Below are 24689 nucleotides of genomic sequence, written 5' to 3' on the forward strand. Positions count from 1 at the left end.
GAAGGAAGGAAGGAATGGAGAGGGAGGGGAGGAGGGAGGAAGGAAGGGGTGGTGGGAACATGAAAATATTCATTAAGCATTTACTCTGGGCTACTCCCTGGGGGTGCAGATATAAAAGTGAAAACAGTGTCAGCCTTCAGGCAGATTGCATTCTGGGGAGGGGCAGCCAGGGAGGAGGAGTGGAGAGAGAAGCCACTGGGAGTAGATTACTCTCCCTTTCCAGGATCAATGGTAGTTTTTATCAGGGTTCCAAGGTGTAGGGCTGGGCTGGGGGCAGGGAGGGGGCCCTTGCTCTTTGGGAAGGTAACCGGCCAGTGAAACCTGCCTCCAGCTGCCTTGGTGTGGGGGCGGAGCAGGCGCTCCCTGAGGCCAGGAGTCCTGGAGCTGCAAGGGTTAAGTCCTCCAGGGCGCTGCTCTGGGTCCCGGCCGCTGGGTGTGTGGTTGGAAGATGGCTGGGGACTACAGTGAAGCTTGGCTGAAGCCCATGTAGACAAGGTGGGCCCCAGAAGCCACTAACCAGTCAACATGGCGGATCCACAGGGCAAGAATTCTGTGCATAGTTGGTCCCCTAGGCCTGGAATGCTTTCCCTCCTTACTGCTCATTCCCGGAATCCCCATCACCATTCAATAATAATAATCATGATGGCTAACACTTTAAGGATGGAAGAGCTTTTTCCAAATATTATCTCACTTTTATCCTCACCACTACCCTGAGAGGTAGGTGCTGTGGGGAAACTGAGGCAAACAGGGTTAAGTGACTCGTCCAGGGTCACACAGCTACTAAGTGGCTGAGGCAGGATTTGGACTCAGGTCTGCCTGACTCCAGGTATATCCACTCCGAAGGCCTTTGAGGCTCAGTAAAGCTCTGCTTCCTACTTGAAGCCGTGCCTGATCTCTCCCCACCCCCTCCGCCTTAGATCCTTCCCCCTAAAAAGTGCGTGGTGTTTATTTCCCATGGGTTTTGTGCTTCCTTATATGGGTCTAGGTCATTTCCCTGTTGAATTGGGGACGTTTTGTACTTGTCCCGCATCCCCAGGGCTGTCCTTAGGAGAGTGTTTGGTATACAGTAGGTGCCTAATAAGTGCTTGTGGAATGAATGAAAGGATTCAGGCCCACGAGTCTGCCTTCCGAGCATGCCAAACCCCCGGAGGCCCAGCTCCGCCTGGCAAGGGGAGGGGGTGGGCACCGGGGCGTGAACTCCATCTTCTCCTTTGTTTTCCCTCCTCCTACGCGCTTTGGCTCGATCTCTTTGGAGCGGTTCCGATGTTTGTTTTCGTTCTTACTGAGCCGCTTTTCTGGAAGAGGCACAAAGCATTCTGCAGAACCTTCACAAGTCCCCGAAATGTAAACAGCCTGGCCTCAAAGCCTCTCATGGGCTCTCGGGCTCCAGCTTAGTCCGCGGGCCCATCAGATCCGGGGGAAGGGAGGCACGTGTAAGTGTGCACGGGCATAAATGCGCAGGCACACTCACACACCTTCTGAACAGAATAATTCAGAGTCAGGGGCCAGCGGAGCTGAGGGACGGCACCTTCGGCCATCCTGGGGTGCATTTGAAAATGGGCTGCCTCCGTTGGACTGCCCTATGTCGGTCCCTGTTACAGCTTTCCGACTGTGTGACTGTGTGCTGGTCCCTTGACCTCCTGGGCCTCAGTTTCCTCATCTGTAAAATGGGAATAATAATGCCTATAGTCTCTATCTCAGGGTTGTTACAGGGCTCAAATGACATAATTCGTGCTCTGTAAACCTTAAAATGTTCTATACATGCCAGTTATCCTCATCCTATAATAAATATGATGTGATCTGATATAACATAACATAACATAACATAATACAATCATAGGCAATAAATGTTTGTTCAGTTGATGAATTGAACTCATCAGTAAGTAAATGCCTGTGGGCCAGCCGTCCGTCTCCCTGGAGCCACACCTCCTCATCTCCTCTGCCTGCAAAGATCTTTCTCTCCCTTCAGGCTAAGTGCCTCAGTTTCCCTGAATCTCCCCCCCATATACATATATATATATACACACACACACACACACACACACACACCCGTGCTGAGCACGGTGCCTGGCACTTCACATACGTGTGTTGACTGTCTGACTTTGCCCCATTACTCTCTCTCTCCTGATACACTTTTCTGTGTACGTGGTGAGTCTCTCCTAGCATGCTATAAGCCCTCCGAGGGCAGGGATTATGTCTTTGTTCCCCTCTGTATCCCCAGGACCAAACAGGGGGCTTTCCATACCTGCCACAGCATCTCCAAGTCTAAAGGATGCTCATTTTAGCCCCAAACCTGGACCTCAGCAAGTATCCCTTATATAATGTCCCTGACAAGTAGGAAGACCTCCAATGAAGGAGGGCTCACTACCCTGCAGGGCAGCCATCTCCCTGCGTAGGGGAAGCTTGTCCTTACCCTGAGCTGAAAGCGTCCTCTTTGGGACCTCCACCTGTCTTATAGTGCCATGCAGAACAACCCCACTCCCTTCTTCCCATGATAACTCAGAATGCCAGAGGAATAGCAAGTTCCCTGAGCTTCCTACTGTCTACACATCCCCAGATCTTCCTAGTCTAGTCAACAAGCGTTTATTATGCACCTACTATACACAATCGAATGGTGAAGACAGCATGCAAACAAATATATACAAAGCAAACTATAGATGGGATCAATAGGAAATCATTAACAGAGCGAAGGCAGTAGGATTCAGAGAGGCTAGGGAAGGCTTCCAGTAAAGGAGGAATTAGAGCTGGGGCTTGGGGAAGCCAGCGACCCAAAGAGAGGCTTGGAAATGGGCATGTGCGTTGATTAGAGTCAACGTTTAAACACCTGTTTCCTTACGGTTATATGTCCATGCTTCTGTCCCTTCCCAAATGTCACACCCAAGATGGCAACCTCTGGTCCAAATTCTTGGTTCTGGCTCAGGCGACCAGGACTTTGGAAGCAAGGAAGGATGGGACGTTGTGCCCCCTTTGCTGCCAGGCCATTGGGAATGAGCTGCCCCTCGCCGGCAAGCCTAAGGTGCCCCTTTCATCCAGCCTTGTGCACACTATCCGTTTCCATCTGTCTTCACTTGCTTTGGTGCTAAGATGCCTCTTGAGTATTGGGAGGAGGAAGGGGAGGAGTGAGGGGGCTCCCTGGGAAGGTTGAAAAGCAGCCCCAAACACCTGGGGATGAGAAGACGCTAGCGACAGACAGAGCTGGCTGGTTTCCATCCGGGTAGGATAGCTCAACTGGAAGCGGGCCTCTTTGGGCCGGCCCGGACCCCCACCCCCCAGGGGGCCAGCATCAGATGGGAGCATTCTCCTGTTACTCTGGGCGGAAAGGTAAACGTCGGGTCGGATGCTCCCACAACAAAACGGGCTTTCAAAAGGGACAGGCCCACTTGGGTTTAGCTTTGTTCGGTTGGGTGGCAGGACGGTAAGCCAGAGAGGAAGCCTCAGAGATGAGCTGAGCTCCGGGCTGTGCCTTGGGAGTCACAGATCCTGGCTCTGCTCGCACAATCTTTGCCCTCTCTGGGACTCAGTTTCCTCTCCTGTCAAATGGAGGGATTGTGCTGGTTGATCCCAAAGGGCCCCTCAGAATCAAAGAGCTGTTGTCCCTCCATCCTAGGATTTACAGTTTATAATGGCAATAGAAAAGCCCACTGCCCATTGAGTGATGTTTCCGCCATGAGAAGCCAAGCTTTTTGAAGGCAGCTTGTAACTGCACTCCTACTTAGCACCTAGGAAACAAACTTGCAAAGATTTTTTCATTTATTCTTTGCAAATAGTTCATGGGATTTAGAGTCAGGAAGACCTGGGTATTTCCCCCATTACTAGCTGTGTGACCTTGGTCAAGTCCTCTTCTTTCTTTGAACCTCAGTCTTCTCATCTGTGAAATTGGAATAATTAATAGCACCTACGAAACACAGGTCTTACGAGAATCAGTTGGGGTCATCTAGCTCAAGCACATCAGCTGCTAATTCCACTTATTAAGTGCCTACTATGCTCCAGGGTCTGGGGAATCAAAGACAAAATGGAAAGGCCCCTGTCCTTGAGGAGCTTATGTGGATGCTGACCCAGCCTCCACGTTCTCCCATCACATTAGGATTCCCTGAATGACTGTTTTTATTTTTCTTTTTCTGAAACAAAGGAAATCTGTTCTTCTCAGAGAGACAAAGGAAAACAGGGCCTCCCTTCTCCCCCTCCTGCTCTGCCTTTCCCTCCCCTCCAGTGACTGGAAAGCCAAAGTTATTTACTTCCTCCTATGAAGTTGGCTGGGCTGTCATGCAGTGTTTCCTAAATGGGGCACACAGGGGAGCCGTAAAGGGATCAAAGCCTCCCCCTCAGATGCTGGGTGGGCCTTGCTCAGCCCGACCCTCCTCCATGGCCCTACTTCTCTATTCATCCCCAAGTGTCACCCAGGGCAGCTGTTCTGGGGGAATGACTGTGGGGAGGGGGTGTGGTGAGACGTGAGGCCTGAAGGGACAGAGAAGTTCAAGGATTACAATTCTCAAGATCCGCAGAGTGAGGGAAGACCAGAGAGAGAGCTCTGGCAGTCAGTCAATGAGTCAGTAAACATTTATTGGTGTCAGGCACTGGGCCTGATGTGAAAAAAGTGAAAATGGGTCCTCCCTTCAGGGCACTTACAGTCACCCTGGACCCTAGCTCTCATGGCATGACTGAGCATCTCAACCCCCAGGATGATGGGCAAGAGATGGAAAGCATCGTGGTGGGAGAAGATGGGCCCAGAGACATGGGAGGGACCCTCCAGGATGGTGCCACTCAGGAGGCCGATGGAGTACTGATAAGCATGGGGAGGTCAGACCAGGGGGCCACCACTCAGAGGAAGGGCCCTTGCTGATGGGACTTTGGATTAAAGACCCCATCCCTCCACCCTAGTTATGCCTCTAATAGAAGACGTTGAGACATTCACCTGCAGCAGAGACAGCATGGCATGCTGGGAAGAGCCCTATGTATTGGGTTCTGTCCCTCCCCAGACCAGTTGCTTGCCTCCAGGCAAAGCCAGGATCACAGAATTCAGATCCCTCTCAGTCCATCCTATCCTAGAAGGGAGGAATCCCCAGAGGTCATCTAGTCTGACCTCATTTTACGGGGCAGGAGACTGGACAAAAGAGCTGACAGCAACTGCCCAGAGTCATGCAGGAAATCAGCAGCAAAGGGAACCTAATCAACTTGAGAGCAGGGGGATTTCATTTCTGACACTGGTATCCCTAGTGCCTAGTATGGTGCCTGGTTCATAGTAGGTATTTAATAAAAGCATGTTGACTGGGGCAGCTAGGTGGTGCAGTGGATAGAGCACCAGCCCTGAAGTCAGGAGGACCTGAGTTCAAATCTGGCCTCAGACCAAACACTTGACACGTACTAGCTGTGTGACCCTGAGCAAGTCACTTAACCCCAATTGCCTAACAACAAAAAAAAAAAAGTGTGTTGACTGATTGATTTAGAGTTAGATCTGACTCCAAATTCGGTGCTCTGACCACTGCGCCATTTGTAAAATGGTAAAATCATTCTTGGCCTACCTGTCTCATAGGGTGGTGGTGAGGCTAGCACCTTATAAACAATAAAATCACCATATCATTCTAGGTGATTCTCCTCCTTCTCCTCCCCCTCCTTCTTCTTCCCTTGAAACTCAAAACACTTTGAATTATCAGTGATTTTAGTACCATATGTAATTTTAGTAATTATCAGTGTTTTTAGTACCATCAGGGTGTTTCCTATTCTAAGCAAAATCCGTGAATATGGGGATAGTATAAGTGTATCCCCAGTACTTTAGCATAGTGCTGGCACATAGTAGGCACTTAATAAATGTTTATTTGCCAAGCCCTAATTTTGAGCCCATGTGGGCATGGCTGTCTCAGTACTCAGAGGGCATAACCCCGTTTTGCTTGGCCTTAGGGGCCTGAATGAGGAATAGCAGTTACCAAGTTGTAAGGCACCAACTTTGGTCTTGGGTGGGGAGGTCCGCTTCCCTCTCCCTAGAGGTCTTTAAACAAAGATGGGATGATGACTCTGGGAGATGTTGCAGTTGGAATTCTTTTGGTTTAGAGTGGGACCAGATGGCCCCCGAGACCCCCCTTCCAATCCTGAAGTGTTAAGGCTCCTGCTGACGTTAGCATCCTCCTCTCCAGCCACATCTGAGCAGAATGGGCCCTCGAGGATGTGTCTGAGAAAAATGGTATCCAGGAAACTCTCCCGAGAAACCAACCGCCATGCTGAAAAACGAGACTCCTGAAGGCCTATCCCATCCCTCCTGGAAAAGGGCCCAAATGTGGCAGGATGTTTGTGGAAGCCCACCCTGGGCCAGAAGCAGGGAACAAGGGCTGCAATGCCTGAGCCCGGGCCACTTATCTTCTGCCTTTGCCAAAGTGCCCAGCCTCTAGAGAGAGTGTGGATGGGGCCTCCAAAGCTCTGAAAATCTGGTTATTTCTGATTAGGAGTACAGGCAGTTGTTTCATAGTTCTGAGCCTGTTCACATAAGAACCAGAAAAGAAAGGCACCGAGAGAGAGAGAGAGAGAGAGAGAGAGAGAGAGAGAGAGAGAGAATGAGGGGGAGGGAAGAAAGGAAGGAAGGAAGGAAGGAAGGAAGGAAGGAAGGAAGGAGGAAGGAAAAAGAAGAACCATTCCTACCTATCCACAGTACCAGCAGTTGAGTAAAGTGTCCTTTTAAAATAGCTTTTTTTAATGACCTCTATTTGTGGGTAGAAAGATAGATAAAGACAGGTAGACAGACAGACAGATAGATGACAGATGGGTTCATAATCACTCTCTTAAATCAGGGGATCACAGACCCAGACCCAGACAGCTCAGAGGTCACCATCTGGACCACATAATCCTCAAGAAGAGGATGCTAAGGCAGAGAGAGGTGACTTACCCAGCATCTCACAGTAATCAGTATCAGAGGCAGGGTCTAATCTCAGGTGCTCTGAATTCCAGCCTCCAGAGCCAGGGCTCCTTCCATGGACCTTATGACTCATCCCTTGTAGCTCAGAATTTGGCCCGCCTGGCCAAACCAATCAACAACCCGATCTGACAAGGGATGCCTCATTCCGTCTCTATGTTCCATCATGTTTCTGATGAGAAGTGGAAAGCCTGCTTCCCTGCTGAACTCTTAAAGCCGGGAGTCAAAGGCTTTCAAGGTTGTTCTCCTGAGAAAAAAAGTTTTCTAAGAAATGCCCCCATGGCTTCACCTGCCTCTCAGAACAAGTGGCCAGTTTGGCCAAAGACAATTTTTGCCCCTTGGCCAAAGTCTGGCTATTCCTGACTGTGCCTGGATGACCAGAGAGGGAATTCTTTTCCAGAGATGACAGAATCCCTGATCCTAGAATTGGAAAGGACCTTGAAGGTAATTTAGTTCAGCCCTTTGATTTGGTGCAGGTGGAACCTGATGCCCATAGAGAGAATGTGACGTGCCCAGCGCCACTTAGGTGTGGAGTGAGTGAGCCCACACTCACAGATCCTAGAGCCAGAAGCCCTAGGGCTCTTACAGGTCATCTCGTCTAATCCTGTCATTTTACAGATGAGGAAACTGAGGCTCATTGAGCTTGTATCAGTAAGTGTAAGAGGCAAGATTGAAACTCGGGTCCTCTGACCACAAATCCAGGATTGCCTCTCAGGACCTGGAGTCAGGAAGACCTGAGTTCAAATTTGACCTTGAGTATTCCCTAGTTGTGTGACCCTGGGCAAGTCTACTTGCCTTAGTTTATGCATCTATAAAATGATAATAACATCTACCTCCCAGGGTGATTGTTAAGAACCAAATTATATATTTGCAAAGTTCTTTGCAAAACTTAAAGAGCTATACATGCTAGTTACTGTTGTTGTTACTGTTATCATTGCCAACATCATCAGTCCCTCACATGTCACACGTTATCAAACTGGGCTGGTCTTTCTATTCCAGAGTCAGAGGCATCTCACCTTCCTTTCCTCTGAAGGGTCCCTGATCTTAGAAACATCTTCTGTGACCTCCTGTGACCAGCCGGTCCACTCAAATGAAAATCTTGTTGCTGTGACACATTTCACAGAAATGGAAATTAGATTTCAGAGGGTTATATCTGCTCCTGTGTCAACATCAAAAAAAAAGAAGAAAGGAGGAGAGAAGAGAAGAAGGAAGAGAAGAGAAGAAAGGAGAAGAGAAGAGAAGAAGGAAGAGAAGAGAAGAAAGGAGAAGAGAAGAAAAGGAAGAGAAGAGAAGAAAGGAGAAGAGAAGAAAAGAAGGAAGAGAAGAGAAGAAAGGAGAAGAGAAGAAGGAAGGGAGAGGGAGAGAGAGAGAGAGAACTTTTGAACCATGCCAAGGTAGATGTGTGTTGACTTTGGGAAACACAAATGTTAACAATGAAATGAAAGCCCTTCTCAGTTCCAAGGAGCCGTGTTGCCTTAGCGCGTATAACCTACTGGACCCATCTTGTCCTTGGGCTAATGGAAGGCACTGATGAAGAGATAGGGGTGGGCGCTCACTCATCCCTTCTCCCTTTGTACTCCATTTACTTTGGCAGGGGGATTGCCTGTGTATTTTACACTTCTTTACATCTCGTACATCCCCCGCATGACAAATACTTGTCAAACAAAAGCCCGGCAGATTTATAACCCCCTTTTCCCTTGAAATGCACCAAAATGGAACTGCCAGAAGTTTATGACTTCATCTTCTTTCATACTTTTCCACGGAACGTTGGTTCAAACAGACGGACCCCGCTCGAGGTCAGCCGGAGGTCACATCACTTTCATTACTGAAATATAATTTACAATATGCCAGACCTAAACAAGTTTAGCCTAAAGGATTTGTCTAACGTAAACCAGCTGTTCCTGAACAATAAGGCTAATTTCCGGCCATCCCCCGTGCAGTCTACTGGCTGCCTGTGGAAGCGTTTTTATGATTTCTTAAATGAGTATGGGATTTATGGGAAATTCAAAAATTCATCTCCATGGAGGAGCTTGAGAATTTTAGAAATGCAAATTGCACTTGTATGGTTTCTGTGAGATGACGAAGGTCGCTGCTCACGTTTGACCATTTTACAGGTGTCCTGGAGAAGTCCTTGGATTTCACCGTCTTGGGGTCCTTTCATATCTCTTGAGGCAAAGGGAAAACTTCTTAACAGAGCCCCACCTTCCCAGCCTCAGTTTTCTCACCTGTAAAAGGAGGGGAGTGGGCCATGAACATCAAAGGTGTCCTAAAGTGGGCTGTCTGAGTCTAGGCATCTTAGAACCATAGGACCTGAAGTCCTTAATGATCATCTAGTCCCACTTCTTCATTTTTCAGATGAAGAAACTAGGGGCCAGACCTTGAATGACTTGACTGAGGTCACACAAAGAGAATCAGTTCCTTTGACTTGCAATTCAACAGTTGTTTCCCTTCAACATGCTGACACCAAGGGAGATGATAGAGAGTAATTCTTAATATGTTTGGGTTGGACCAGATTGCCTGCGAGGTCCGTTCTGGCTCTGAGATGATGGGGTTTCCTAGGGAGGTGTAGTCACAGATTAGGCTTACCGATGGTCTTCCACTGACTGCTACAAGGTGATGGGATACGTAGGACTAGAGGGAGCTTGGAATTGCTGCAGATGTCAGACAAAGAGGGAAAGGACGATTTTGTTCCAGCCGGTCGGATGGGAACTGGTGTTAGACCTCATGGCCACCTCATGTGTCAGATCCCTGGCTTATCTTTGTGAGATGCTGTAGATCAAACTGGGTTTGCTGGCCAACAGCCTTCTCTGATTTCAAACAGAGTTGTGCTCTTCTAGGCAGTGAGCCCTACTTTGTCTAAGCAGACCCCTTCCACTCGAGAAACCCAGTCACTTTTCTGAGTTTCTTTTCAAAATGGAAACACCGCAAGAAAATATAGTGTGAGAAAGAATTCATTTTGATCTGGGTAAAATATTTAGGGTACCTCAAAGGAAAAGATATCAATGACACCTGTTATCTTTATTTTCTACCACATTATGTCCTCTGAAGATATGTCCTTGAGATTACTTCAGCTGAAGGGAGGGGGGAGGGAGGGAGGAAAGAAGGTAGGAAGGAAGGAAGGAAAAAAAGAAGGAAGGAAGGAAAGAAAAGGGAAGGAAGGAGGGGAGGAAAACATTTATTTAGCACAAACTATGTATCAGGAACTGTGCTAAGCCTTGACAAATATAGACATGTAAGTTTTTTATTATTAATAAACATGAACAGTGGCCTACTGTAGGCCTTATGTCATCTGAGCTGATAGGAGAATGTGATAACAAAAGCAAAAATAGCCCCTGTCTTCAGGGAGCTTATAGATTCTATTGCGCATAAGAAATATATACAGATAAATAGGGGAGGGGAAATCCCAGCTGGGGGATCAGCAAAGGGCTCCAGTCAACAGGAACCCTGCAGCAGAGGGCTGAAGAAGTCTGGGCATCTAAGAGGTGAAGGGAAGGAGAGAAGGAAAGATGAGATAGAATGTCGTATAGGAGAACAAGAACTCAGCTAGTTGAGGTGGAAAGTAGCACATGAGACCCAGCAACAGATTTGATGGGGGAGAAAGGGAAGAAAGGGAAAGAGAAGACAGCTTCAAGGTTGTAAACTCGAGTGAAAAAGAAAGAAAAAGAAAATTTAGGAGATGTGGTGGATTTATGCATGATAGAACAATGATTTCTATTTTGGATGTATTGAGTTTGAATTACTTATGGGATATCCAGGTAGAGATATCCCAGGCAGTTAGAGATTGAATATGTGGAGTTGGAGTCCATGTATCCATCAATAATAATTTATTAAGCACCTACTATATGCCAGGCACTGTGCTAGGTGCTGGGGATACAAAAAGAGGCAAAAGCAACAGTGTCAGGCCTCAAGGAGCTTAGCTCTAATGGAGGAGACAGCATGGGAAAAATGTATATATACAGGATAAATAGGAAATAATTAACAGAGGAAAGGCACTTGCATTAAAAGGGGTTGGGGAAGGCTTCCTGTGGAAGGTGGGATTTTAGCTGGGACTTAAAGGAAGCCAGGGAAGTCAGTAGTTGGAGCAGAAGAGGAAATGGGTCCATGCATGGACTTTTCTATGTAGAGATGATGATTGAACCCTTGGAACCTGATATTACCAAGAGAGAATGTGTAGAGAAAAGAGAAGATAGCCCAGGACTGAACCCTGAGGTTCACCCATGCACAATGGTAAGAATCATAATGACCCCCCTCCCCCCAAAAAAAGAAAGAGACTGATGAGGGGTTGGGAACTATAAAGAAGGGGAGAGGGGAGACAGGGTCAACAATATCATTTGCTTCAGAAAAGTCAAGAGGGATGAATACTGGGAAGAGACCATTGGAGTTAACAATTAAAAGACAATCAATGGCCTTGGAAAGGGCAGTTTGTCTGGGGGTAAGGACAAGAAGCCAGATTACAAAGGACCAAGAAGTGAATGAGAAGTGAGGAAGTGGTGACCACTAGTATTTATGGTTTTAGGAGTTTGTGAAAAGGAAGCGAGATATAGGCTGGACAGCTTGGGACGGGTAAAGGCAAGCAAAGGTTGTCTTATGAATGGAGAACTGGGCATGTTTAAAGACAGAAAAGTCAGAGCCATTGGATAGATTGAAAATTAGAGAGTGTGAGGAGATAACCAATGGGTTATCCATTGGTTAGCCTCTGGGGCAAGCTCCCAGAAGTCAGGGAATGAGATTAAATACACAAATAGAGAGGTTAGCATTGGCAAAGAGAAAGGTCTCTAAGAGTAGAAAAAAGGAGGGATCGTACTGAGGGGATTTGAACTCTGTGATTGGGAAGAAGAGGGCCCTTGTGGCAGAGAGCCTCAATTTTCTTGTGGAGGCAGCATGGTCTAGGTCTAAGAGCTAGAGCTCTGGGCTTACAGTCAAGAACTAGTATGGGTCAAAGGAGAGATTTGAACCCAGGTCTACCTAGCTCTGAAGCTGGTGCGCTCTCTCTCTCTCTCTCTCTCTCTCTCCTCCTCCCTCCCTAGTTTACCATAGTATTTCTTTACCATAGTATTTATTCACAGTATCACACAACAAATACATCAACAAGTTACAAAACAAAGTGCTGAATGACCTAAGGATCACAATGTAACCACTTTAACTTCAGTTCAAGAAAATGAAGCTTAGTGAGATTAAGTGACATCTCTCCAAAGGGATGTCTGAGGTTAGATTCAAACTTGGGTCTTCCCGATCTCAAGTCATTAGGAAGTGTTTCCTGACACCTAGCCTAAAATTTCCACTTTCAGACTTCCACTCATTGCTTCTAGTGCTACCCCCAGGCCCAAGCAGAACCATCCTGATCCCTTTCCTACCTGACAGGTCATCAAGTGTTATATCCCCTCCCCCATACACACACACCAAATGTGCTCGTAGGAACATAGATTTGGAGCTAAAAGGGACCTTATTGGTGATTGAGTCCAGTCCCTTTACTTGAATCCGGCTGCCTAATTTACAGATGAAGAAACAGAGACACAGAGAATCCCACAGCTAGTACATGTCTGAGGCCAGATTTTATCCCATGTCCGTTTGATACTCCAATGCCCTTTCCATACTGCCTCTCCAGGCTAAACAGGTCTTGTGCTTCCCAATTCTTCATCCTTTGTCCATAGGACATTCCATCATTATCACTGTGCCCTCAAATCCTTTCTTTTCCAGGCTCAAAATCCCCACTTCCTTTAAGTGTTGTTTCTATGGCATAATTCCTGTGTCTTTCACCATCCTGGCCACTTCCCTAAGGATGCTCTCTAGCTTATCAGTGGTCCTCCTAAAATATGGCTCCTAGAACTGAAGACAGAACTCCAGGTGTGGTCTGACTAGGTCGAAAGAGCAGGATGAGGACTTCAGAGTCCGGGAAATTTGCATTAAGAATTTTTTTTAAAAAAAACATTAACATACTTGTGTCCCCCCACAGAGCAAAGCCAAAGAGTTGCCTCTGTCTGCTGTCCGTTTCATGGAAGAACTGGGTGAATGTGCCTTCGGGAAAATATACAAAGGGCACCTCTATCTCCCAGGAATGGACCATGCTCAGCTGGTGGCGATCAAGACCCTGAAAGATTTTAACAACCCGCAGCAGTGGGCAGAGTTTCAGCAGGAAGCTTCCCTCATGGCGGAGCTCCATCACCCCAACATCGTCTGCCTTCTCGGGGTGGTCACCCAGGAACAGCCGGTGTGCATGCTGTTTGAGTACATGAACCAGGGTGACCTGCACGAGTTCCTCATCATGAGGTCCCCGCACTCCGATGTGGGTTGCAGCAGCGACGAAGACGGAACCGTCAAATCGAGCCTGGACCACGGCGACTTCCTGCACATCGCGATTCAGATCGCCGCAGGGATGGAGTACCTGTCCAGTCACTTCTTTGTGCACAAGGACCTGGCCGCTCGGAACATCTTAATCGGCGAGCAGCTCCACGTGAAGATTTCCGACCTGGGGCTCTCCAGGGAGATCTACTCAGCCGACTATTATAGGGTGCAGAGCAAGTCTCTGCTGCCCATCCGCTGGATGCCCCCCGAAGCCATCATGTACGGCAAGTTCTCTTCGGACTCCGACATCTGGTCCTTTGGCGTCGTCTTGTGGGAGATTTTCAGCTTTGGACTCCAGCCCTATTATGGCTTCAGTAACCAGGAGGTGGTCGAGATGGTCAGGAAGCGGCAGCTCTTGCCATGCTCTGAAGACTGCCCTCCTAGGATGTACAGTTTGATGACGGAATGCTGGAATGAGATTCCTTCTAGGAGACCGCGCTTCAAGGACATCCATGTCAGACTCCGTTCCTGGGAAGGGATCTCGAGTCATACCAGCTCCACATCTCCCTCCGGCGGTAATGCCACCACCCAGACGACGTCGCTCAGCGCCAGCCCCATCAGCAATCTCAGCAACCCAAGATATCCCAACTACGTGTTTCCAGCCCAGGGGATACCTCAGGGGCAGATTGCTGGCTTCATTGGTCCCCCCATACCTCAAAACCAGCGATTCATCCCCATCAATGGGTACCCGATACCTCCTGGATATGCTGCTTTTCCAGCAACTCATTACCAGCCCCAGGGCCCACCTAGAGTCATTCAACACTGTCCCCCTCCCAAGAGTCGTTCACCCAGTAGTGCCAGTGGCTCCACCAGCACTGGCCACGTGACTAGCTTGCCCTCTTCCGGATCCAATCAGGAGGCGAACATCCCTTTGCTATCCCATGTGTCCCTTCCAAATCATCCAAGTGGAATTGGCATAACCGTTTTTGGAAACAAAACTCAGAAACCTTACAAAATGGACTCCAAACAACCATCTTTACTAGGGGACTCCAATATTCATGGACACACTGAATCAATGATTTCTGCAGAACTGTAAAACGCAATTTTTATGTAACTATGATATACAGTACAAACTAGAAAGCCGTAGAAAAGATTTATATTCAAATATTTTATTAAAGTAAGATTTTTTTTGATTGTTTAGCAGACATTGCAACAAGTATCTTCTGTGAAGTGTAACTGTGTGCTTAGCAGGATGGGCCGATAACAGGCAGCAAAAAAAAAAATCATTTGTTCAATCAACAAAAATTATTAAGCACCCATTATGTGCTAAGTGCTGGGGATACAGAGACAAAAGTGACACAGTCCCTGCCCCAAGGAACTTCTGTTCTATTCCTATTGTGCCTTGAACACCACGTTATGTTGTGTGACCTGGCATCAGGATTGGTGCACATCACATTAGGTACTCAAAACTATCATCCAATGAAGAGTCATTTTCAAAGAAATGTCAGGATGGGATATCAGAGTCAAAGAGTGCATTGGATATCCACTGGCTTTAATATTCCCCAAAGTCTATCCAGTAGCTTTTGCATGACTACCATGTTTAATTTCGTGTTTAGAAAGGGTAAGACTTTGGTTCAATTTAAGCATTGTGCACATTGGTATGGAAGACTGATGTTTACTTTTTTCCTTTCGGTCCAGACCTGTGATTTCATCATTTAAGGAACTCCCATTGTGGAAATTCCTTACACCCTTGCAGATTGGGCCACTTGGCTGTTACTCACAGTCTTAGAAAGCTGCCCAGGGAACTGAGAGGCTAAGTAATGCACTGAAGATCACCTGGCTAAAGGCAGGAAGTCTTCTTGACTCCAATGCCAGATCACTAGCCTCTCCATTCCTTAGCATTTCAAAAAAGTAAGGGAATTTGAGACCAACAACATTAAAATATAGGATTCAAGATGAGCCATGAGGCGTTTTCATCATTTCTCCACGGGCTTTCTCTATGGCGAGGTGCCCATACTTTTTCTTGGATGTAAATTTCTTTTGCCCAAAGGGCAGGCCTTGTGATGCTTCTCATGACTCCTGATTCAGCTGTGCTAGAGCTAGAACTTTTCTCCATATTTATTCCACTCCAGCCTCTATAGTAACTTGGGATCCAGGAACGTCAGGCATGGGAGCAGAAATAAATGGTGACAGAGGCCTGATTATTTCATAACACATGTCCTAACATAGTAGATGGATTAAGCTGAAGGGATAATGAGAATGAACATGACCTCCAGGCCTGACTCAGGTCCCAAAGGATAAGCCCAAGGCTAGAGAGTCTCTGGAGATGCTCCTCTGGATTGACGAAGCCAATGAGTGTTGTATGGTGGCTGGTACCAGCTGAATGCTCCTTCCCCATTTTGTATTTATACATTGCCAAGAGTTCAGAGAAGCATAACACCAACAAGATGGTTTACCATCAATTAATTGGGATTCCCAATTTTTTTTTTGCCCCAGACTGACCTTGACAATAACCAAATTTCTTGCTAACTTAATTAAAGGGATGCCTTTTAAATGGGCTGGATATGTCCTATGGGCTTTCCTCAAATCCCAACATTTAAATGATTGTGGTTGTTGGAAGTTGATCAGAATCAAAAAAAATATGATTCCTAAATAACAATTGTATTATCATAATCCACTCTCCCAATTCCCATTGGATTATAATGGGTAGCCAGGATTCTCATTTTATAGATAACCAATAACTGGGCTGTTTAATCTGTTAAATAGAAGCAACATGATGTTATCTAGAATACGCAGATGGAGGTATAGGCATGGAGTAAATGACCTTTACCAGCCAGACACGTTTTACTGAGTTTGGAATTTGCATAGGTTTCATGTTTCTATACAGAAGGGATTTTTATATTTGATTTTTGTTTCTCTTGGGAAAACATTTCCCTTTTCTAAGAAACAGTGCCTCATATAAAAAAAAACATTAAAGAGACTCATAGGATGTGAAGTAGATCTTGCAAACAATATTTAACGTTAAGAGAATTAGAAACATCTCAATGTTTCCATTTTAAAAATAGTGTTAGAATGAAGAACAAAGCAAGTATGTGTTCAGAAAAATGTCTCAGGGTTTTCCCAAATGCCATCTCCTGAAATACCCAGAAAATAACATATCTGAGCTGTTCAACGGAGTTTATTTGCATTTATTGTGAGGCTACAAGAGTTAACATTCATTGATTTCATGGCGTGAATAAGCTCCCTCAGAAGTTATGTGTCTTCATTTTTAGGTAGGTTAATTAGGGCAAGATATTTTCTTTCTTTTGTTGCTATGCAACTGTTTACTGATGATGCTTCAAACCACAATTTTATATATGTTCATATGACAATCATTTTTTTCCAAGAATATTTATTATTTTAGGTAAATACAGAATTTTAGTGAATCTGAGTTTTTCCAGCAGTCCCTAAAAGGGAAAATAGCATTCCATGAGCCATTTAGCAATTCTTTGGAAAAAACAAACATTTTTATAGCAACGAAGTAACATAAGTTTGAGTTAATGTTTTATGAAGAAGTACGGCATTGTTTTTCAGCATTTGTATAATTATTGTGCTACATTCAGGTACACACCTTCTGGATTTTGAAACCACTTCTAAGAAGATCTAACATGCCACGATAGGACATCGTGGTATCTCTGTTTTGTATGAAAAGAGTATTTTTTCACAAATCTGAAACTATCATTTGCTCCATTGACAATGCTTTTTGGTAAGATGCCTTTGTTTTCATATCTTTTTTTTTTTTTGCACAAAACAGTGTCCACGTTTTGTATTGCAGAAGTGAAAATAGAGTTCTGCCTTTTCTATCTCATCTGTTTCTCTTATTTTTTAATGATGTAGATTTTCTTCTAATCTCTCACGGCAATATTTGGATCGATTGCCTTGACCGTGTTTTTTTTATTTTCACTGCATGCATTTTAATCACTGTATTCCTTGATGTTTGATTTATTAATTATGGGCATTTCAATTAGAAGAGCATGGAAATGTACTAAGAAAGGCTATTTTATATTGAGAATATATGCGTTTTATATTCCACACACCAGAGATGATATTACACACTGATTATTTTATGCTGCTGTTTATTAAAACATTTTTAATATAAAATATCAACATTTCCTGGATCTTGCTATAACAGATTTGGGGGAGATTGAAATAATAAGAGTAACAATAATTTCTTTGATAACTTTCTTTGATGTCAAAAACAATGCATGACTATAGTTTCTACCAGCTTCCTATCAACATCAAGACAACATGAGAAAGGTCCTCCAACTCATTGGGTAACTAACCCTACCCTCCAATGGTGAACTTATGGGAGGAAGTGAATGAGGGTCACACAAAAAAGCATGGGTGGACTGAAATATTCCTCATTGGAGAGAATGTCCACCTTGGTGAGATCAGAGATCCACTGGAATGTAGGGATGGGGATTGGACCTTTAATTACACTGGTCTACCAATTCAGGCTAGCACCCCCTCCTCCTTGGGAAGTTGTTTCGAGCAATGAAGTTAAAGTCACATGGCCAGCGTCACAGGGCCAATGTGTGTGCTAGTGGTAGGTTTGAGCCCAGGTCTTCCTGGCTTTTTGGATAGTTCCTTATCTACGGTGCCATGCTGAAATCCAGCAACAATAACAAAACTCACATTTGTTAATGCTAAGATTTTCAAAACACTTTACATATAGTATCCCATTTAAACAACATCCCTTGTCATGTTTGCTGTTAGCTTATAAGGGAATAAATAAAAATAAGTGGCCACTAGTCTATTTGAGAGAAATGATAAGAGGACAATGGGCATTTAATGAAACTAACCTTACATGGGTTATACCATCATATCTGTCAGTTTGACCTGTAAATCATCTTGGCATGTAGAGGAGCCCATGAATGCTATGAGAAAATCCAATGATTATATGATAAGTGTTCTAAGTTTTCTTATGTTGATGTCTGATACTTTCTAGTTCAAGGGTTTAAATTCATTGAAGAGAAGTCTAGTGTGTCCTCATATACATTTCAAGATATCCACTTTCCAAACCAAACTTAACATGATAAATCATTGCTTTGATACGAAATGCAGTCATCAGAATTGCAGGCATCATGGACCTTGAGAGCTTCAAAGCAAAACATGGCTACACTCACACACATGCACAATATGTGCATATATACATTTGCGCATATATGTTTGGGTGTCTATATATACATATATGTATCTGTGTACATACACATATTTGTATTTGTGTGTGTGATTTGTTCTGTTCCAGAATTTGACAGCTACATGATGCTGGACAAATCATAACTCAGTTTCAGTTTCCTCATCTGTAAAATGGGGATAATTATATCACTTACCTCATAGGGTTTTGTTATAAAGACCAAATAAGATTAATATGTGTATTTCAGGTAGCAAGGCTCAATATGAGTGTTAGCCATAAATTCAACAAGATACTGGAAAGAGTAGTAATTTTGACACTGAGGACAAGTAGCATGAATGGAACCTTCAAATCAATTTTGTAATCCATGATGTGAAAAAAAAAGCACACAATTAATTAAGACCAATTCAGTTAAACAAAAGGGGAGCAGATTGTTTTCCTTAGTAATTCTATGCTGCTAAATGAGTGCACATGCTGCTTGGTAGCGTCTTTGCTGCTAAAGGAATACATTTTTGTGGATTCTACATTTCAATGCCCTGGTAAAAAGTCTCTCTCATCTCATCCTGGTTAAAGCTATATAGTTACCTACTATGTGTGAGGACAGATAAATCTTGTTTCAGAAATCAGATCCTGCTATAGATCTCAAAAAGGGGAAAAAACAGCTTGCACCATATCATGTAGCCCCTAACCATATAGGCTTGGCCCCTCCCTCAGTACATTGATACCCTGACAGATGCATTGCTGTCTAGTAATTGTCACAGTTCAAATGCATGTTCCCATTTCATCAAAAAAGAAAATCCCCCGACTGGTGGTTAATACGAACTGTCAAGGAAAATGCTCATCACGACAAGAGCTGGGAAATCTTGTCTGTTCCTGCCATTGCTAACAGGACAGGGAAATGCAACGAAGTCTCCAGGGAACAATCCGTCATTCTGAAGCAGAGATCTTGTCATCACCTCTGTTGACTGTAGGCTCAGCATAGCCATCACTTCCCAGGGCAAGAAGAGCTGGGTCTACTTGAGTTTCTCCCTCCCACCTCAAGCCACCATCTCCTCCTCATTTCTCCTAACTCTTGCTCCCAGGCACATAATTTCTCCATTCTCCAGACCATCCTCCCACAAACCGTCCTCTGGGCACTGTAACTGACCATAACGGCTTCCATCCCCCGATTCTCACGCACTGCTCACTTCCAGCACGCCCTTCCTATGGTGCCTGGAAGAATAGCATTCCTGAACAAATGTAGAGATCTAGAACTGGGAGACATGAAAGGCTTTCTCACCCAAACCTACCATTTTAAAGGGAAGAAAATAGCCCCACAGAGGTGAAGTGATTTACCCAAGGTCACCCAGGTAGTAAGCGTCAGAGGCAAGATTTGAATCCTGGTCTTCTGAGTGCAGAACCTATACTCTTTGTGTTCTACCAATACTAACTGAGGAGAAGGAAGACTCAGTTCATTTCAGTGAAGACTTATTAAGTACCTACTATGCACCAAGCACTATGTTAGGGAATGAGAGTATTTGGAATGGAAACCACAAATACATCTATCAGTCAATACAGAACATATGCAAAGCAAACAACAAGCAAGGCTGCTAAGCGTGCGGCAGAGGGGAGAACTAGCTGGGAGAGCATCCATAAAGACCTCTTGGAAGGGGTGGCCCTTCAGCTGAGTATTGGAGGCAGGTGGGGACTGTAAAAGTAGGAGATAAGGAGGACGGGCCACAGCTTGGGCAGAGCCATAGAGGTGGGATGCCACACAGGAACAACACAATAGGAAACATGAGAAATTGTATAATGGGGAATTAATGAAGAAGACAAGAGTGGGAAGGCTTTTTAACGTCAAATGAAGGAGTTGATATTTTGACCTAGAGACCATTCTTCCTTTTGGAATCTGAATTCTCTATCAAGGCTCAGGTCTAGGGCCCCTTATCTGAGTCCTCTCCTGGTAGCCAGCTTTCTGAGTTCTTTCCCTACCTTGAAATTATTTTGCATAAATTTGCATGTCTTCATGTTGTCCCTTGCCCCCATAGAATATAAGTTTCTTGAGGGCAAGGACTCCTTTTTATCTTTGTATTTCCACTGGCTAGCAGAGTGCCTGATAGATAATAAGCATTTAATCAATGTTTATTGGTTGGTTAAACTCTAAGCTTCTTGAGCTGGGGAGTAACATAGATATACCTGTATTTAGTGTTTGTTCAAATACAGATATAGCCCAGGAGGGTGGGAAGAGTCCTGGCTTTGGGGTCAAAGGACTTGCATTCAGATGTTACCCCTGCCGCTAGTTTTGACCTTGGATAAGTCACTAAATGTCCCTGAGCCTCAGTTTTCGGAGTCAATGACCTCATAGAGTTGTGTTAGTTCCATGATTCTATGACTTCTCAGGTCCCTTCCACTATGGCCCTATGGTCTCCAAGATTATTACAGACACTTGAAGGAAGATCTCAGGAAGGAAGATTCCATTAAATTGAGACTATGCACCAGTACATTGTTTCCTTTGGCATCCTTTGACAATCTAGGGCATGTTTGTTGGTAGTTGTTTGAAAGGACAGGAGACTGTGGCCAATAGCCTCCATGCAAAACACTTTGTCCAGTTTGCCCAAGACACAGTTTCCCGGAGACCCACCAAGAGTGTTCATGTGGCCCAACTGAAATAAGGGGAACTCCCAGGGAGCCTTCTAGGCTCTTGATTCAATGATTAACCAAAGGAAGAAAAAAATGCCTCCCCTTCCATGGAGCAATCGAATATGGTGGGAAGGTCAAGGATGGGCTGCTTTGGGCCCAGCTTTGAGCAGGTTTCCAGGCAGGAAGCTCCTGCTTCTGCTCCAACTCTTCCTCCCCTCCCTCTGTTTCCTGTTGAAGGAGGCTGACTCCCTGACCCAGTTGGCTGAATCGAGTCACCTGTGGTTTGTTTCCATGTTTCCTTCAGCAGCTGTAGTCCATTAGCCCTTGGCTGGCTGTGTTCTGCTGGGGGTGTGCTCCTTACTCCATGCAGATGGCTTAAGGGCTCCAGGGGGAAGAAGGGAGGGGGTTTCCAGAGCCTTCTCAGCCCAGAGAAATCAGAGAGATGACTTGGAGGTGAAGCTTTGAATACTTTTCATTTATAGAACATTTTTCCTCCAACTAATAGCCTCACATGCTGGAGAGAAAACAGGACATCAAAGAAGAAGGCAGGGAAGGGCATGGGGGTGGGCAGCCCAAGAGAATGGGAGAGGAAAGAGATTCTTCAGGCCAAAATCTTCCAGCACCTGAAGGGTGTTACCATGAATACCAAGAGTATTAGGGCAGTGGGAACTCAGGGGGCCAGAAACCCTGCAGAGACATCAAAGCCCAAAAGGTCAATCTAATCCTGCAAGAAAGAAAGCTGCACCAGACTAGCAACATGGAGGCCAAGGTGGAGAGCATATGGTGGGGCATTTGGGATCGTTAGATCCCAAAGCTCCTGGTGTCAAAGTCACTTAGATCAGAAACGGTCAGAGTTTGAACAACCCTCACAGTGTTGAAGCTGGGAGGGACCTTAGAACAGGGGATGTCAAACTGGAAATGACCTTTGAACAGGGAATGTCAGAACTGGGAGGGACCTTAAAACAGAGGATCTCAGAGCTGGGAGGGAGGCCCTAGAACATAGGATGTCAGAGTGGGAAGGGGCCTTAGAACTGAGAATATTAGAACTAAAAGGGATCATTGGACATAGAATGTTAGAGGCAGGTGGAACCTTAGTATAAAGAACATTAGATCTGGAAGGGATCTTAGAACATACAATGTCAGTGTTGAAAGGGACCTTAGAACAGAACGTCAGAATGGAAAGGAATCTAAGAACAGAGAATGTCAGGGATAACAGCTATCCTTCCCAGGCAGAATTACTGCAAACGTGGCCCCTTCACTCTCCCTCATCATACCACTGGCCTAACGTAACAACCCCCCAACTGATGCTTTATACATAATCCAAAGTGTTCCAAAGGATGCCCGAGTTTATCAACCCTCTCTCCCAATGAACTCTGTGCGTGTCATCCAAGGACCTGCCTAGGCAAGCTCAGACATGCTCCTCAGCAAATGTTTGGCTACATCAACTCAGGGAGAGTTCACGCTGAAGAAACAGAATAGAAACCAAGGTCACTTCTCCAGCTCCCATGGGGTATTACGCCCTCGGTAGCTTCCTCCTCTGTCTCCCCCATTCCCTGCTCATGAACCTCATAATAATGGCTCATACGCACATGGAACTTGGCCAAGCACCTCCCTCATGACCACTCTGGGAGGGGGTAGTGCAGGTTTAATGACTCCCATTTTGCAGATGAGAAAACAGGCTGAGAGATGCCCAAGGTCACTGAGCTAGAAGTACCCAGGCACATTTCAAATTCAGGTCCCCTGAAAGTGAGTAGTGTTCTTCCTGCCTTGTGACCTACCTTTGCTACGAGCCGGCACTCATGGTTAACAGTGTGCCAAGAGCCAAAACTCTGAGAGAATGGAAACATTGATGGTTGGTTTTCTCTCTGAAGAGAATGCTCGCTCCTCCAGCTAAGATGCTTAGTAACTTCCACTCACCCCCACGAAGCAGGCTTTTCAAACTCTATTTGAGATCCATGGTCCACGTGAGGATTTTGTCATTTCACACAAAGGAAGACCATCTAGTCTAGCCTCGCCCTAACCAGGAATCCCCTCTATAACATGCTCCCAAATGGTCATCCAGCTTTTGCTTGAAGAACAACAAAGACGGGGAACTCACTACCGACCTGAGACGGCCCTTTCTACTTTGGGACGCCTTTCATTCCTGGAACGTCATTGCTTCCCCTGAGCCCAAGAGTTACTCTCACGGCTCCTCATTCTGCCCTCCCAGGCCAAGCAGCACAAAGCTAATCCCTGCAGATGGGGCAGCCTTCCACTGAAATTTCTTTTTGCCCCTTTTAACCAGTATTATTGAGCACTGTGAGGGATCCCAAAGAATTAGCCACAGCTACTGCCTTGAGCTCCTTAAAATATCATGGAAAAGGCACAATGTAAAGACACAAACGAGACGAGCTACGGAAACACCACAGTGTACAGAGTGCCAGGTCTGGAATCAAGAAGACCTGAGTTCAAATTCAGCCTGACATTTCCTAGCTGTGTGACCTTGGGCAAATCACTTAACCGCTATCTGCCTCAGTTTCCCCCTTTGTAAAATGGGGGTAATAATAGCATCTACCTCGAAGAGTGGTTGTGAGGATCAAATAAGATAATAATTGTAATGCACTTAGCACAGTGAAAGGCATACTATAAGTGCTATATAAATGTGGACTATTATTATTAAATAAAGAGGCACACTCAGAGCCTTCAGGAAATCTTAAATCCTTCTATACAGCGTTATCCATTCACTCATCTACTCCTTGACCAAGTGGTGAGTGAGAGTGCCAAGAGGAAACTCTAGTTTGGGCAGAAGAAGGAAGTTCCTAACCAGCAGAGGGTGGAATGGGAGTAGAATGCATTGCCTCAGGGGGAATCCCAGGGTCGTAGATTTGGAGCTGGAAAGGAAGAGGGCAGGGAATAAGCATTTATGTAGCACCTGCTATGGGCCAGGCACTGTTAAGCGCTCTTCCAAATATTATCTTCTCTGATCCTCAGGACAACCCTGCAAGAATTGTCTTCATTTTACAGTTGAGGAAACTGAGGCAAACAGAGAACAAGTGACTTGCCCACGGTCACACAGCTTTGCCCTGTTCTCTTCCCTAGAAGCTGCCTGTGGAAAACAGGGGTGCAGAGAAGGCTTGGAGGTTGTCGTGGCTGATTCTCGGATGGATCGTCAGTTTTTTGTTATTGCTCATCATGGTGCCGTATGGTGGATCGTTGTAACCGCCACACACATCCTACTCGGAAGCTTCATCGTGTGGAGTCGACATTGGCCTTTCAAATCCTGCGCGAAAGGAACCCAAAGTCTCTCAGACTCTGCCAAGATGGCGGAAAGAACCCTCGACATGGAGCCAAATCCCAGTTTTGAAACTTGGGACAGTCACTTCATCTCTTGGGCCTCAGTTTCCTCATCTGCAAAATGAAGAGATTGGACTTAGTGACCTTGAAAGGCTGCTTCCAGTCCTGATTCTGTGATCCCTTGATGGTTGTGCTAATAGTACCTGCCTTTCAGAGTCGTTGTGAGGATGCAATGATATAAATCTTGTAAAAAAAACAACACTTAGTCCAGTGTCCGACACACAGTAGGCACTTAATAAATGCTTATTCCCTCCCTTCCCCCTCACATGGCCCAATCTATCTGGGCCAGCTCCAACTTTGTTTCACTCTATTTGGTTGCTATCAGAGCTGGCATTGCACAACACACACACACACACACACACACACACACACACACACACACCT

The 24689-nt window shown here is 45.5% G+C and overlaps 1 protein-coding gene across 1 annotated transcript in view; it reads left to right on the plus strand.

Moving 5' to 3' along the window:
• Positions 1-17286, plus strand: part of ROR1 (receptor tyrosine kinase like orphan receptor 1) — a 369596-nt gene extending 352310 nt beyond the window's left edge. The window contains exon 9 of the mRNA XM_027852854.1: positions 12852-17286. Coding sequence (XP_027708655.1) covers positions 12852-14276 — 1425 coding nt within the window. The 3' untranslated portion in view covers positions 14277-17286. The remainder of the gene's footprint in view (positions 1-12851) is intronic.
• The last annotated feature ends 7403 nt before the right edge of the window (positions 17287-24689 follow it).

The sequence above is a fragment of the Vombatus ursinus genome, unplaced genomic scaffold (assembly GCF_900497805.2).
Source record: "Vombatus ursinus unplaced genomic scaffold, bare-nosed wombat genome assembly UNPS02009824.1, whole genome shotgun sequence".
Classification (NCBI taxonomy): Eukaryota; Metazoa; Chordata; class Mammalia; order Diprotodontia; family Vombatidae; genus Vombatus; species Vombatus ursinus.